This window comes from Euprymna scolopes, chromosome 29 (genome assembly GCF_053919585.1).
Source record: "Euprymna scolopes isolate OS-2025 chromosome 29, ASM5391958v1, whole genome shotgun sequence".
Lineage (NCBI taxonomy): Eukaryota > Metazoa > Mollusca > Cephalopoda > Sepiida > Sepiolidae > Euprymna > Euprymna scolopes.
Window position 1 is genome coordinate 15,133,253 of NC_136510.1, and position 16,901 is coordinate 15,150,153.

A 16,901-nucleotide genomic window follows, 5' to 3' on the forward strand; every position below is an offset into this window, starting at 1 on the left:
GGTGAGAGGAATGGAATGATGTACGAAGGTTGTTCCAAAAGTAAAGCCTCCTATTTTTTTTCTTAACTTAAAAAGTTAAAGAGCTACGAAGACAGAAGTGGTACCATTAAAAAGAGCAAACTTTTGTGCTCCAGAATTATTTTTCTACATAGTCACCACCATGCTCAGTACACTTTTGCCAGGAATTCAATGATGCATCTTTGCTACTGACACGCCACCATGGCAGACGTTCACACCGTCAGTATCTACAACAGAGAGATGAAACCTTTTAGGTCATGAATGCATACATTCACTCATAACAATCCAATTTGCGATCCCCTCTCGGCAGAATAAAATTTACTTTTTCCTTTGACGTTAATGCCTGAGCTATGAAGACATGTTTGCTGCACAGCTAAAAATTAAGATAAACTAATAGCTATTACGTCATGCATGCATATTTGTAATGCCGTCGTTTGACTTTTACCTTGAAAAATTTTTTTTTTTTTTTTTTTTTTAATTTTCATACTTTTGTACAGATTTTCCCCGTCTAAAACCCAAATATAAAGTTTTGCATCGGTTCGAATACCCTATATATTAAGTTTCATATATGTAGACTAAAAACTGACAGTTTGGTAGGCAAATGTTTTTAAACATTTATATATATGCATACATAAATATATATAGAAAGGTTTGTAAATATACTAACCTTTTTATGCAAATATTACGCAAGTATAAATCATGTAGAATATCTGCATGAATATAATTACACATAATAGTTAACTATAGATGATCATCCCATAAGAAAACTGAAAAAACTAATAGGGAATTAATTAAAATGAATGTTTAAAAGAATATGCAAATTAGCTAGAGGTCCTGGATATGACCTTAAACTATATCCGGTGGTGAGGCCCCAGCTTGCAGGCTTTGGGGAATGTGGAACCACCCTTTGATTGCCATTGCTCCCAGGTCCACTCGGACCTGGAGTGGTAGTACCTGTTAGGATTCCAACAATGGGTTAAATAGAAACCGACTTGAAAACAACAAATATATTCTATTAAAAAAATTTTCCTTCAAAATCTTTGACTTCGGCATTTAATAACCTGAAAAGGGTTGATATGCCGTAAAACAACCAACCAACCAACCAAATTAGCTAGATCTTTTGCAGATGAATGCAATTCCACTCGTATATAAGAAAGTTGTATTTTCTTTTTAAATAAATAGAAAAAAGTGTTTAATATGAATATCAATACAAAAAAAAAAAAAAAAAAAAAATTATAGGAGTATACATTAAACAAAAATACATACCGGTTTTTGGAAATGTAAAAAAAAAAAAATGCTTAAAAGTAGTATAGTGTGTGTGTGTGTGTGTGTGTGTATATATATATAATTTCACCGGAGTACCAGCCAACAATTATTTTCCCAAGGTTACATATACATAAGTGGACTTAACGGATCTGACATGGCAATGATCGTCAATTCCACAATCTGTTTTCATAACAATTTTACCATTTGCTTTCCTTAAAAACTTTGGAGGGTTCAAATCGAAATGTTTACCCAATTTTTTCTTTTGAAAAGTTAGTAAGTTTTTTATCTACTTTTTCATGAGGTCAAGGTATCGTTATTTTCATGGCAAGTGCTTGGCTGAACTCCAATCTGTGGTTCCCCCTTGGCAAACCTTCACAAAAACAAAAAAAAATACTCGACTAACTACAACCACTATAAACGATCCCCCCCTCTCTCTATCTGTGCCTAAACATTCCAGATTCTATGAACATAGCTTCTTTCCCAGAACTGCCTGTCTGTGGAACAGTGCTCCTCTGGCCTGCTTCCTGGTTGAATACAACATGGTAGCCTTCAAATCCAATGTAAACAAGTTCTTGTTGAACTGTCCCAATAAATAATCAAATTCTACCCAATTTACACCATCTTACATTCATTAGCCCTTATCCTCGAGTGGCCTTTGGGCCCTGATAAGTGATGACTCCCAATTAAAAAAAGAGGGTAGACTAGAACTCTGTTTAATATGAAGAATTGAGCTCTGCAGCAAAGGGTCATTTTAGATGAAATGCAAAAATAGGTTAGTCTTGTTCAAATTCATTTACAGATGAAAGCGCCTCAAGTAACTGCCAATAAACCCACCCCTTCTGAAAAGAAGTAATGCCAGAGAGGTGAAGCTATTTGAAACGACTGTACATTCATTTTTTTATTATTTTTTTTTTTAAGTGAAGTTTGTTTTTGAAACCTGCTTACAGCCATTTTTCTCTACTGCGGATTATGTAATGGATTGACCCATTTCAAATTGGTGTTATTAAGTGAGTTCATTTTAATCTGGTTTTATCCTTTCTGTTTATCCTATTTAACTCGTTCTGTTTTCTTTTTACCATGCACGTGTTTCAACAAGTATCTCTGCTTAATCAACATTTTTTTTAATATAAATATGGCATAAATCATTAAAAACAGCGAAACAATTGTAAAGTCAACAAAAATGCTTTTGACCTTTTTTTTTTTTTTTAAATTTATGAGTTAATTGCTTTATTTGTTTTAAATTGAAGTATTCACTTAATTGTGTTTGCTCCCCCCCTCCTTCTCCGATCCGAGTAGACAAAGTTAAGTATTTTATTTAAAGTGTTGTGAAATATCGTTTCTAACCTTTCTGTTTGTGGTGGGGATTATACTGAAATAATTTCACTAAATAATTGTAAACTAAGGAATTTTATGACAATTAATATAGAAAACTAAAGATAATTTTTTAGGGGAAACTAATTTGTCCTATAGGAGTTTAATGCCATATATGAGAGAGAGAGGAGTTTACTGTCATATATATGTGTGTGTGTGTGTGTGTGTGTGTGTGTGTGTGTGTATGTCTTGTTAAATATAATCGCTAGTTAACAGAGATTTAGACCATTCCTGTTGATTTTGTGGTGGAAGTTTAATTGTATGCAGTTCTAGAAGATCCAGGCACTTTTTGCAGGTCAGAGTACCCCTCCTCTGGGGTGCTGACTTTTCAAGCCAACTTTCCGTCCCTGGTGTCTAAGTTTTTGCAGTGGGAGAGAACTAAACATCAGCATTAAGGTCTGCATATTTTTTTGTTTTGTTATCTTTTTTTTTTCTTTTTTTTTTTTCAATAGGCGGGCTAACTTTCTCGCATTTTCCACCAGAGTGTAGAAATTCTCCAAACTAACTATACCACAGTACCTGATGACGACCCATGTGGGTCATCTTCAGGTACTGTGATATAGTGAATGTTCATTAGTTAATTGACTGATCAGATGATGCACCTATAAACATTTGAGTATGTCATCCCTGCCTCCAAACCAGGTCTGGTGGTTGATGCTCGTTTAAAAAAAATTTTTTTTTTTTTAATTCCATTTTCACACCCAAACAAGGTACAGTGCCACTTTGATATAGGGGGCTACTATCGAGGACATAAGTTTCAGGGATACTAGATAGGGAGTTGAGCAGTGAGATGTCGATTCACATTACACTTGAACGTCTGCATGTCAATACAGTTGGAAAAGCAGGAAAAGGGAGTTCCAAAGTCCAGTAGTTCTGAGGAAGAAACTATTAGAGTAGAAAGCTTTCTAACATCTAGGGATCTGTGTATGGGGTGGGATTTTGCTGCTTGTGGGGTTTCTTGAATGAGCAATACCTCAAGGTCGGGTAGGCACAAGTTGCAATATGAAACGTCCAGGATGGTCGTGTTTTCTAAGGAGTTTTCTAAATTATTTCTTATATATATAAAATTTCAAAAGCTTAGCCATCAAATTTTTGCTCAAAATTCACTGAAAATGAGGCTTCATGATTATATATGTATAACTTCCATGGAAATGCAAAATTAAAACTTCATAAATAAATAATCATTAAAATGTTGGTAGTTTTTATACAATTTAATTTTAAATAAAAATAGTTATAGAAATTAGGTATTAAAATAAGTGTCTTCACATAGTTTCAAAAATACTATGTTGTATTATTGATTTAAATAACCATTTTTTGATGGTAGTTTCAGAGTAATAATCAAAAATAAAATAAAATATCATTTTTGTCGACTTTTTTTTCAATAAATTCACTAAATGCAATTTTTTAATTCATCACATTCCTGAAGACGACTCTTGGTAATTGTAAACGATTGCGACTTTGGCGAATTTCTTTGTACACTCGAACAGAACGTTCGAACATGAGCCTGTCAAATGGAAAAGTCGGATCACAAAAGAATCAAATAAGAATCTCTGCTGTTCGATGAAACCTGTGTATATATATATATATATATATATATATATATATATATATATATATATATATATGGTGGGGCAGAGCAACTTGCTTTTTTGTTTCAATTGATATTTCAAATAAGCAAGTTGCTCTTCCCCACCCTGTATAATATATATAGTTTATTTTTACATAAGCAATAATGTGTTGCTACACAATCATGAGCATGTTTCGGTCAGCTAGTTACTAGTAACTAGAGACCTCTTAAGGCGATACAGCTTATGCGAAAGCAAAGTTTGCAATTACTTAACCTCTGGAAAACAACCTCAGATTATTATGTGTGTGTGTCACAAAATTACTAATAAAATAGATGGTTAATTTTGGGACACTCTGTGTGTGTGTGTATTTTTTCAAAATCCAACAATAGTTGTTTAATAGTTGTTTACATGTTTCAAGTTGTGAGTAGAGAAGATAGAGAGGGTTACCACAGGTACTTTTTCTTTTGATTTTTTTTTTTTTTCGTAATTGAAACTCCTAATGTGACTAGCTGCAAATTTGAAAATAACTTCACTTTCTAAAGACAAAGGCAAATTAATGAGTTAAAAATGCTGACCTCAAGTTGTTCATAAGTGACATATTGGTCAAGCCTGTGAGTAATGATTCAACATCTGGTCTGGTCACTTTCATGTCATTTGATACTGCGGCTACTTGTGTCATCTCATTTCACTTGCTTCAAGATTTGTCACGTGACAATCTTTGTGTCACTCAGTTTATTAGTCAATTGTTTTTTATTTCACGTTGAACAATGGAAAATATTTGAATAATTTCTAAATAAAAGTGACGTGTGTGTGTGTGCGCGCGTGCTGAACTATCTCTATCACACTACTCTGTCAATTTGAAACTATATATAGGGAATTTTTTTTTTGCAAAAATTTCTGTTGTATCCCTAGGGGCTCAAAAGAGGTAAAAAATGGCCCAAGATGATATTTTTTGCCCAACAGCGTTTGATCCATCGATTAGATTTTCTTGAAACTTGGCCAAAATGTGAAGACCATTGTTCTTAATATAAATTCAGTATGGATGAACCTGGCAAAATTCTGGTTCGCATCCCTCTGGGACGTTTAGGACTAAAAAAACATGCTTTTTTTGGTGTTCTTTTTTCATATTACTCAAGAACTTGATATGTATGTTGTGACGTCAGAGCAAAACAAACATTCAATCTCTCTACCTCTCTATCTATCTGGCGTTCTCTCTCTCTCTTCTTAAAATCTAATCAGCCAGACAACCCCCTCTCTCTGTAAATGATGTGGCGTGGCAGTCACTTGGCTGAGGGAAGTGGGACAGAGGTTGGGTGTGAATATCGCCGTAACGAGCGGAAATACGTCGTCATGGCAACCAGACAGCGAACATTTGTGGCGGGAAAAGCGGACCACGAGGGATTTGAAAATAAGAAATAAATAGTTGGCGAAAAGAAGCGATACAGCCCGGTGTACAAACATTATCTCTGAGAATCGAACCTCATCGAAGATTGAGATTTGAATCAATTGAATTGCGGATTATTATTCAAATACGATCGTATTGTCGATTAAACTCAACATTTAGTCTGATTGAGATTTGAATTAATTAAATTGCGGATTATTATTTAAATACAATCGTATTGCTGATTGAACTCACATATATTCTTCTTTGGAACTAAGATTCGAGGAAGAGATAGACTTTCGCCATCTCAACTTTTTTCTTGGATATCATGTGTGTGAACTTATGATCCGAGTTTACCCTAACGGACAAAACAGCTAAGTTTGGCCTATCTCATGCCAATATCTTTTCTTATCCACAAACTTTTATACATATTGTATTGTAACTGCATGTCGCATACATCTGGCAAACATCCCCAAAAATACGTCTATCTCACTCATTCTTTTTATCGGAGCTTTTTCTTCTTCCTTTTTGTATATAAAAGTCTGTATTGAATTTTAAACGTTGATTGAGTGTTTGTTTCGTTATTCATTGCTCTGTTGTCCATTCCCCTTTATGATATATTTCGCTGGTTGATTCGACATCCGACGATTAACCGAAAATAAATATGAGATATTGGATATCAAATAAAATAAATTTGTGTCTCGATCAGATTGCCAATCAATTTGGTCATCCATTAGCCGGGTTGTGACAATGTCTATATAGTGGTTTTTCATGGTGCTGAATTTAAATATAGATGTCTTAAGGCATGAAACTGCACCGTTTGTCCATTTTCACTCGGATTTGATGTTCTCAGGAGCTCAAAAGGGGTTATAAATGCCCCCAAATTGCAAAAAATTACACTTTTTACCCCATAAATTTTGCCCCATCCATTAGATTTTTCTGAAACTTGGCGAAAATGTGAAGACAATGTTGACCCTTCACACTTCTCACATTCATCATTTCTTCACTATATTTTGTGGCGTCACATCACATGCAGCATCAGAAGGGGACCACGCACACGTGGCTTGTTCAATTTGTTTTGTAGCTGGCAAAAATAACCACTTGATACTTCACAGATGAGGTGACTTTTTTTTTTTGTAATTTTTTGTAATTTACCTTAATGTTCATTTTACATCCTGGCATGTGTTGGACAGCTGTTAAAAATATTGATTTCCAACTTAACCTATCTCGGACCAGGTCTTAATTTACCCCTTTTCTCTTTTCTATCCTTACCGCTTCCTATTGTATTTTCCTTGACTTTCACCCGCCAAGTAACCCTGCTAACTCAACTGTCCTACATATATTAAGAACTTTCATTCTTTTCAACATGATTATATCAACCAAGTCGTCTGTTCTCTATACAACTCCCTATATTGTCCAGATTACATCTTTCTTTATCATATCATTCTCATATCATTTCTCTTCATGCAACACATGTCCTCAACCCTCACTGGCCAGGTTTCGTCATACACTGCATACTTATTCCTGATGGACTCTTCCCTTCGTTGAAATTGGTAACTCATTGCTGGTAAGTAATGGCAAAATTCCATGAACTTCATCCGTTTCTAATTCTTGCTTTCACACAATCACCAGCTCCATGTGTTTCAATGGTATTACCAAGGTGACAAGACTTTTGAAAAGCCTCAAAAGCTCCAACATCCAAATATACTTTATCCACATCTGAACTATCATCCACATCTGAATTCTCATGCATATTCGTTGTCTTACACTTCTTACACATAAACTGGTCATCATCTCTCAACCTATCAGTACTTTCACTTGTGTAATCAATGCTCATAAGTACCACAAAAATTGTACCCAACCATGTCCTTCGTAAAATGGAAGTTATGACCCAACTCCCTTTTCACAAATTAAGCAGGGAAACTTTCCTATTTCTGGGGGTTGTCCAACACTACAACCATTGATCATCATTTTGGTCTTGTTTAATATTCATTCTTAGACTTTTACTTTCCAAAAATATTTCTTCAAGTCTTGACATTATTCAAATTGTTTTGCTCTGGACAATTATTTTCATCAATGTTTTTTTTTTTTTGCAAAATTCCCAACAAGGCTCTTTTCAGACCTAATGTTTATTCATGGAGATTTTTTTCTCATTAAATTAGGCTTGCTTGTGTTGTTTATCTTTGGACTATTGTCCTCAGTGTTCATATTTTTTGTTTTTGACTATGATTTCGCTGATGTGACGTCTAGTTTTCCACATGACGTAACAGGTAGAAAGTGTTCATTCATTAGTAAAATAAAAAATAAAAAAAAATGTGCAAGTCATGTAGAGGCGAGGCATGCCTGAGAGGTGATCTCACAATTTTATTAATAGATTTTGATCAACTTGCTGAAGTATTTGTCTATCCCTCCCCCACTACCACTTTCACTTAGCCCCCCCCCTGCTAAATTACATCCAATTTGTGACATTTTCATAGAAAAGTGGAAATAATTTTTAAAAAAGTATATTATTTGTTATTCCTTTTATAGAATACCTGTTGTAGACCTGTGATATTTAACTGGCATTGCTCAGGTGCCGTGTTTTAGATAGACATTAATTTTGTGGTCACAGAGGATGCATCATTGAACCTGATTTTAACTTTTTACTTAATCGTAACTATTAATAATTATTAATTTAAAAAAAAAGATTTAACTGGTGAAATGTTATCTCCGACCGCTTAACAGTGGTCAAATCTAGCGGATATCATTTTGACTTTTGTCAATTTTTAGTTTACAGGCTTGAAGCTTAATGTATGCGGTTTTCGACACCTGTGGAACAAAAGTTATTTTTTAGCTGGAAAAATAACCACTAAGAGGTCAAAATGCTTTTGGCATGCACAAATATACACTTATGCACTTAACTACATTTATTTATGAAGTTTGATATGCAGGTGTCATTAGCTCAGATGATAGCCAATACCACTAGAGCTAAATGCTTTGGTTTTGATTCTAGCTGATAGCACCCAAGTCGTATATTAAACTTTAGAAATCACTATTATATATTGGGTATAATATAATAGAATTGTCTCTTATAATAATAGATACAAAATCTACATAAATTAAAATATAATATTTAAGCTTGCTTTACGACCAGGTAATGCCAAGTGGTTTGCTAGTATATTTTATTTTCGTAAATTTAACAATTCATTCGGTTAATCTTTTTCAAATTAACAATTAACTGCACATTTCTCTCGTGTTATCTTTCTGTAACTATACTCAACAATTGTGTTAACAATTTTTGATAAAACTATTTTGTTTTCACATGTCCAGAGTTTTTATGTGAAAGTAAATGTTTGATTTCCGAAGAGAGTACCTCTTTAAATTTATAGTTTCCCACGTATATTAAAACAGTTTCTTTTTAATCTGCATATGTTAACACTTATTTCCACTTAATGCAAGGAATCTCTCTCCATTTGAAGACAAGATGAAATAATTAATGAAGTTGTACCTCATATCGTCCAAAAGGAAGAATTTGGAATTCGAAATGTGAATGGCTTGATAAAATAATTGTCATTATTGTAATGAAAAAAAAATAAATAAATAAAATTGTCAGAACTCCTTTCCCCAACACCGCAATCTATACTAACTCCTCTTTATTTAATCCGTAATCCACAACACCAACTCTCAATGTCTGTTATCTCTCTATCAAAATATCAAAAACTCGACTCCTTATCCTTTCCAATTCGTCCTTCTTATAGCTGCTATTCCCTTCATATGAAAATTAATGCCACATGTATATAAAGAACCCATCTACAAACTCAACATTTTTCTTCCCTGATTTTCTCACCTGACAGGCTAAAAACAGAAGCATTGCTACTTGTGCAAGTAGTGCCTTACACTTATTAGTCTGGGATTTTTTTTGTTTCTTTTAAACAAAAAGGTGTCCATTTCCATCGTTTGTAATAGTTAAGTTTGTCTTAATTGCAAAAATTTGTGTGATAAAAAGTATAAATAATTTAACTTTTGAAAAAGAGTTTCTTGAACTTGATTGAACCTGATTGACCAATGGCCAACCTCTTCGCCGTTCTTGTAATCAACTGATCAATTATGTCTGATTTGACCGAAAGAAAATTGCCCTCGTCTGACATTGTAATTTGTACGTTTCTCTTAAATATTGTCATAAAAAAAAATACGACGGAGAAAATTCTAACTAAAAGACATCTTATTTCATATTGGATATTTTCCCCTAAAAAATTTAAAGCTTTGGCACTTGGTATGTATATTTCTGGTATTGAAATTCACAAAGAAAGCGAATATCATCAGTCAAAAAAAGTTAATACCAATATTAATGCCATAGTGAGATTGCGCAACCCTTGCCACACAATTACATGTGCAGCTGCCCCTACAGAGGGTGTCCTTTGTCTTTCGAGACTGAACGGAGGCATCAAATCAAAGTTATATGTAGTATAGGAAAACTAACTGAAATTGTCATCTTGAAGGCCTTGGAAATGAAAGCAACGATGCTATGTGTTTCCAGAATTTAATGTTAACGTCTCAATTATCTTAGGCTAAAGAACAGTATTTTAGAATACGCAATTTTTTTTTTTTTTTTTTTTTTTTGTAAAAACCAATATTAATGATAAATCTTACGCCAAAAAAAGAAAAACAACAAAAAACGCAAATCACTTGAAAATCAAATTTTTATTTACTAAGAACAAAAAATTTGATTTTTGCTATTTTTTACAATTTTGTTAGTTTCGAAACTATTCTCTTGCGTTTCAGGATTTTTTTAAAAAATGGTGTATTGTTGGTAGTTGGAGACGCAATTGAGGTTTCAATTCCGAAAACCAAACTAGCATGCATGGAACAAATATATTTTCAAGTTTTGAATTAAAATAAACTTGTGACATGACAGGTAGTAAGGGAGGGGGGGTCTATTTCTTTGTCACTCTTAAGTTTTTTTATTTTTTTTTATTTTTATTTTTTTTTTTTTTTATTACATTTTCACCCCAAACAAGGCAAATTGCCACTTTGGTGTAGGGGGCTACTATCAGGGGCAACAACTACTGGGGTACTATGTAGGGATTTGGGCAGCAAGGTGTCGGTTCACGTTACACTTGAACTTCTGCACGTCAGTACTGTTGGGGAAGCAGGGACCTGGAATGGAATTCCAGAGTCTTGCGGTTCTGGGGAAGAAACTATTGGAGTAAAAAGATCTTTTACATCTAGGGACCTCTACAGTGTGGGGGTGGGATCTAGTAGCCTGTCGGGTTTGTCAAGGGTGCTCGCGTCGTGGGGGCACAAGTGATTGCAGTTCGTCAGAGCATTCACCACTAAAATACTTGTAGAAAAGGCAGAGGGATGCAACATTTCGTCGATGGGACAGAGGCTGAAGCTTAGATGCCAGTTCAGGGCCTATCAGGTTTGCGACTCTCTTTTGAACCTTGTCAAGGAGCGAGAGACTAGTAGCAGATGCACCAGCCCAGATGTGGCAGCAATACTCCATACATGGGCGAATGGTGGCCTTATAGAGGTACAGGATACTTTCGGGTGTTAGTAGTTTTCTAGCACGGTAGAGAGAGCCTACCTTTCTTGCAGCAGCCCTGGCAATGCCTTCAATGTAATTGTTCCAACTTATGTTTCCTGTGAACGTTAGGCCAAGGAGTTTGAAAGATGGACTCTCAGATAAAGAGTCGTTGGCCATTTCTATGGGTGGTAGAGAGGGTTTCTTGTAATTATTGAATGAAACTAGTTTAGTCTTGGCAGCATTGAATGCGACCAACCACTTTTGTCCCCATTCCACTACAGATTGGAGGTCTTCCTCTAGTGTTTCTGCCATTTCTTTAGAAATGTGTTCATTCGTCTTCCTGTCGTGTCTGCCATAGAGTGTAGTGTCATCAGCATATATACCCATCTCAGAGGCAATGTTGTCGGGGAGGTCATTTATGAATATCAGGAACAATAGAGGTCCTAGGATAGAACCCTGGGGCACTCCCGCATTTATATCATATTGTTTAGATGTGCGACCGTCGAGGACTACCTGGATTTTTCTCTTATCTAAGAAGGATTTAATTATGTTAAGTATTCTACCAGTGATACCGTATGATCTGATTTTACTGAGGAGACCCTCATGCCATACCCTGTCAAAAGCCTTAGATATATCTAGAGCTACCGCTCTGCCTTCCCCCGCTTTGTCCAGTGAATGGTATATACGTTCAGAGATCACAGTGAGGATGTCTGCTGTGGAACGGGCTCGTCTAAATCCATATTGTTTGTCAGAAAAGTATATAAAGTAAAAGTATATAAGCATGATGGTAAGTATTATTTTTGACATCATGATTGCAAAATCAGAAAGTATAAAGTCAGACACAGCCTCATTATTTTAGTCTTCCAATATTGATTTTTTCAGAGGTGAAAAAATTCTAGCATTTTGACATGACTTGAATTTAAGGGTACTCAAGTAATGAACATGTGCAGTACAGCCTGTATTCTTTTGCAGTCCTCGTGTTAATGCAAAGATGATCCTTTTTTTATCCTTTAAGATTTTTATATTCGCAAAGGAACGGGGGGGGGTCATTTCTCAGTGTATCACTTTTTTTTTTTTTTTGTCCGAGTTGGCCAATTTTCAATGTATAAAAGCAATTAATTTGATCCGACTCTGACCCGTAGTCCTATTCCACAGCCCTGCTGCCAACAGATTTCTGAATTAACCTATGCTTAATAAATGGTATTTAAGGTACAATATTATATCTAAAGTATAATTCTGGATTTAACATTTTAGTTTTTTAAATATAAAGTTTTTATATTACAATTATGTTTTAACAATTTTTTTTCTTCATTCTTCAGGAATTGGTTGGAATCATACAATTCTTGGATCCTGATGGGAAAGGGAAGATCAATTTTAAGGATTTCTGCCAAGGTGTACAGCGGATTTTAGCATTACCAACTCAAGGTAAATAAAACAGACAAAAAAAATAACTTGTCTTCTCTTGGTCACAATGTGTATGTGTGTGTGTGCACACATTTATATATATATATATATATATATATAAGTGAAAGTTTCTGTGTCTGTGTGTCTACGCAATAACTCTGTCAATTATTTGTCTACAGACTCTAAATTTTATATACAAGTTACTGAGATTAGGGAAAATCGATGTGATCGGTTTTTGGCCAGGAATTTGGCGATTAAGGGGTCAAAGTTCAACGATTTGACCTTTGCGAACTCTACCAAACTCTGACAATTTTGGGTCTACGCACTTGAAATTTTAGATATAGGTTCCTTGGGCATGGATCTAACTTAATAACTTGATTTGAGCCCAAAACAATAAATTTTAAGGGGGTCATAATAGGGGTCAAAGTTTAAAAAAATTGACCTCTGCGATCTCTACCAAATTACTCAGACAATTTCTGGTCTAAATATTTGAAATTTTACATAAAGGGTATTCAGAGATAGGGTAAGCTTTTTCATCAGTTTGGGTCGAAAATTTTTAGTTACCAATATATAAATGTATGTATGTCTGTTTGCATGTCTGCCTTAAACTTTCAATAGAGGCGACGGATTTTACCAAGATCAGTATCGTTTTAAAGTTCGACCTTTCATACGACAAATATCGAAAAATTGGCTAAAACATTGTCTTCCTCTTCAACTAGGCAGTTTTCTACGCGGGGGGGGGGTGTCACTTTTTTCCCCGATATTTTTTAAAGTTATCCTCTCCTTTAGATTGTCTAGCCTTATAGCCTTAATTTTAAAAAATTGTCGCTTCCGGTTTGGAGGTGGTTGTAACAGCATAAACGTTAGGTTTTGCCCCGTTCTTTTCCTCCTTTGCGGTACGGGTTCGAGCCTGCCTTCCTACTACCACTTTTTTTTTTTTTTTGCTTAACATACGCATCCAAACACCCGGGCAACGCTGGGCGCCCATGCTAGTACATATATAATTGTGTGTGTGTATATATATATATATATATATATATATATATATATATGGATAAAAAATCAATACGAAAAATATAAAAATGTTTATTTCTTCTGTATTTATTTCCTGCTTGTTGACGTGTAGGAATAAAAAAGTCTTTTGAAAAAAAAACCTAAACGTTTTTTCAAAAGCACAAAATTTTCGATCGATCCTTCAGTCTTCTTCAGTATATATATAAATATATATAATTTGTGTGTTAGATCAGTGGTTAGCGAATAGGATTTTAAACCATAAGTTTGTAATTGTTTGTCATGACGATAACCTGTATTATGTAGAACATTTATCTCCTCTAATGGAGTCTTGCTTGTCCGTTACTTTATAGATTTGTGAACATAAAATTTGTAAACAATGATCCTCTATGTAAAATATCCTAAAATGAGAGAAGGGGCATTTTTTTTTTTTTTTTATAAAGATTTCCTTATGACAACATGACATGAGATTGCCACTGAACGGCCTGAGAATTTATTTTTTTATTTTTATTTATTTATTTTTTAATTTTTTTTTTTTTTTTTTTTTTTTTTACAAAAGTGATATCTGATGACCCTTGCTCCCTTACCGCTCTAAAAAAAATCAATTTTAAATAATGAAAATCGTTTAAAAAAAAAAAAAAAATTTTTGATGGTGGAAATCGTTTTCAAAAAAAAATCAATTTTGTGGTGGAAATGTTTTTTTAAATCAATTTTAAGTAGGGGAAATCGTTTAAAAAAAATCAATTTATATGGTGAAAATCATTAAAAAAAAGCAAGACCTTTTTTTTTTTTTTAACTGTTTACTAAAGCAATAAATTTGTGCACCAATTTCACAACCCTATGGAAAGAGGTTTTTGAAGTTTTGAGATGAGGATTAATAATTTGTATTATTCAGATTATTGCTCTTAATATTATTTACACAACATTTCAGCTAGTGTAACTTCCAACCTTCTTCCGGAGTATCTTGTCAAACTCTGGAATCTGTATGAAATTTCAAACAGAACTCTTCATTTACTCGACAGGGGTAGCATCTTCTCATTCTGTCAGCCATGAGCAGGTAGAAGTCTTAAGTAATTCACAATTGTATTCTTTGTATCATGTGTAGCAAGGATTGAACCTTCAATTTCCAAACGAATGTTACTTATAATTGAATTTTACCTAGTACTTGATTTGTTATGTCACGGGTCCTTGCTGACCATGTCTTTACAATCCTGTTCGTCCACACACATTTTAAGATCTCTTCTTCCTGATTTAAAAAAAAATAAATAAATAAATAAACAAACTTGTTATTCTTTTGTGTTTCTGAATTTTTTGAGATGAGGATTAATCCTTTGTATTATTTGGACTACTGTTCTCATCTTGGTTGATGAAATCCTTGATTGTCTTCAAGTGCATCTCTTAGAACTTTGAAACCCTCTAGTTAAATTCGGCAACCTGTATGGAATTTCAAATAAAGAGTTCACTTCTAAATTTCATATAGATTCCCGAGTTTGAGAAAGTGCACCCGAAAACGGTCAGAGGTTGCATCATAAAAAAAAATGTGAATATAAAGGCTAAAATGAGAATAGTAGTTTGAATGCTCCAAATAATTTGTATTATATTTTTTTTCTTAGTCTGTCTGTCCGTTCTACTTCTTCTCAGAAACTACTGGACTGATCTGGTTGAAATTTTGTAAGCATCTTAATGATAAGATGCAACAAACTCTGAATCAAAACGTAGATTCCATGAACAAAGCTTCTTTCTTAGAACTGGACGCCTGTGGAACTCTCTTCCATTTGCCTGCTTCCCAGCTTACTACAACTTGATTGTCTTCAAGTCCAACATAAACAAATTCTTAAGTAATCCAATTTACCAACTTTCCATTACTAACGATTACTACGATATTATCCCATTGATTACTATACACTCAATAACCCTTATCCTCGAGTTGCCTCTGTGCCTTGATAAATGGGGACACCTATGTTTAAAAAAAAAAAAAAAAAATAAGTATTATGATATTCGCCCAATTGCACAGTTAAAGATTAATAGGGATTAATTACAATACCACGTTTATTCTAAAAGTTGGGTATAAAGCACTCCAAGTCAATGGCTTTTTTTTTGCCATTTTTAACAGGCTAAGAAGTCTGGTACAAATAATATTTTTTTTTTTTGTACAGAAATTCAAACTATCTACATGGTGTTACTGTCAAGGGAAAAGCTAATCAATAATTCAACCCTTTTATTCAATTTTTACCCAATTTCAAAATGGCTACAGATCAAAAGCAATGTCTTATAACCGTGAAAAGAAACTTTGACTCGATAATGTTTTCCTTTGAGACCAAATCGTCGCTGATATGGTGCTAACAAATTTGATTATTACTAATCTGATCAGAATAGATTTCCCCATAGTTGATGATTGACTGTTAAGAATAAAGGGTGAGGATTTTTCTAAAGAATATTTTGCCGCAAAGAGTGTTGTGGGCAGTCAATCGTGCTTTTTTATCTCTGCAGCCACCACTATTATTTATGCATTCTTTGTAGATGTGTCCAAACATCTCTATTAAAGGCTGCACCTCCCGATCGGTACGACACGCTTAAATTTGAAATATCATTTTCAGTTGTCGACCTGTCACCTATTATATAAATGGAAGTTGTGTGCATGTCCAGTTAAGTCAAAAACTACACCAGACACGCTCACAAAGCTGATGTATTCTATTTTGGCTTTGCCTCAGACAGAATATGGGCACTTTTTTTTGGGGGGGGGGGGTCATCAGGAACAGGGGGAGGTGGGCTTAAAATTTTGTTAAAAAAAAAATGAAAATTGAATTTATTTATTGTACTTGCTAATTTTTAATATTCTATTATTTTAGATGGATGGTCCTATTTAAAATATAATTTTTTTTTTTTTAGCTTTTTGAGGGAACCTGTTTATTTAAATATATTTATCCATAGTTCACAGTGGATAATCTCTCCACCCATAAGGAAGTTCTCTGGAATGGGTGCAAAATTTACCGTAATTGGATCCGTCAGTATTCCTCTCTCAAAAGAAAGGTGTAATTCTTGGAAAAATGTCTTCCTAGGACCAAACCAGAACCATCTTTCACTTTCGCCATAGTGGCCCCTGTTTATTGTAATGCGTGTGCACATATGACGTTGATAACTCTTTTCTTTGGGCATATTTCTGCATGGCCATCAACATAATAATTATAAAACTGAATGAAACATTTTCTATGACATGCAATGCAAATCATTTCGTAGTTTCTTATTTCGTTTTCATTTGAAAATATTTGTTGAAATGTAAGCAGGTTTATTATTACCTATTCTAACTAAAAATATTTATTGAAATGTAAACAGGTTTATTATTACCTATTCTAACTAAAAATATTTGTTGAAATGT

General features: G+C 34.0%; 1 protein-coding gene across 9 annotated transcripts in view; it reads left to right on the forward strand.

Moving 5' to 3' along the window:
* LOC145252501 (rab11 family-interacting protein 4A-like) overlaps positions 1-16,901 on the forward strand; it is a 302,623-nt gene that overhangs the window by 66,296 nt on the left and 219,426 nt on the right. For all 9 annotated transcript variants that reach the window (XM_080111998.1, XM_080111997.1, XM_080112001.1 and 6 more), the window contains exon 2: positions 12,430-12,535. In XM_080111998.1, the coding sequence (XP_079968124.1) occupies positions 12,430-12,535 (106 nt within the window). The remainder of the gene's footprint in view (positions 1-12,429; positions 12,536-16,901) is intronic.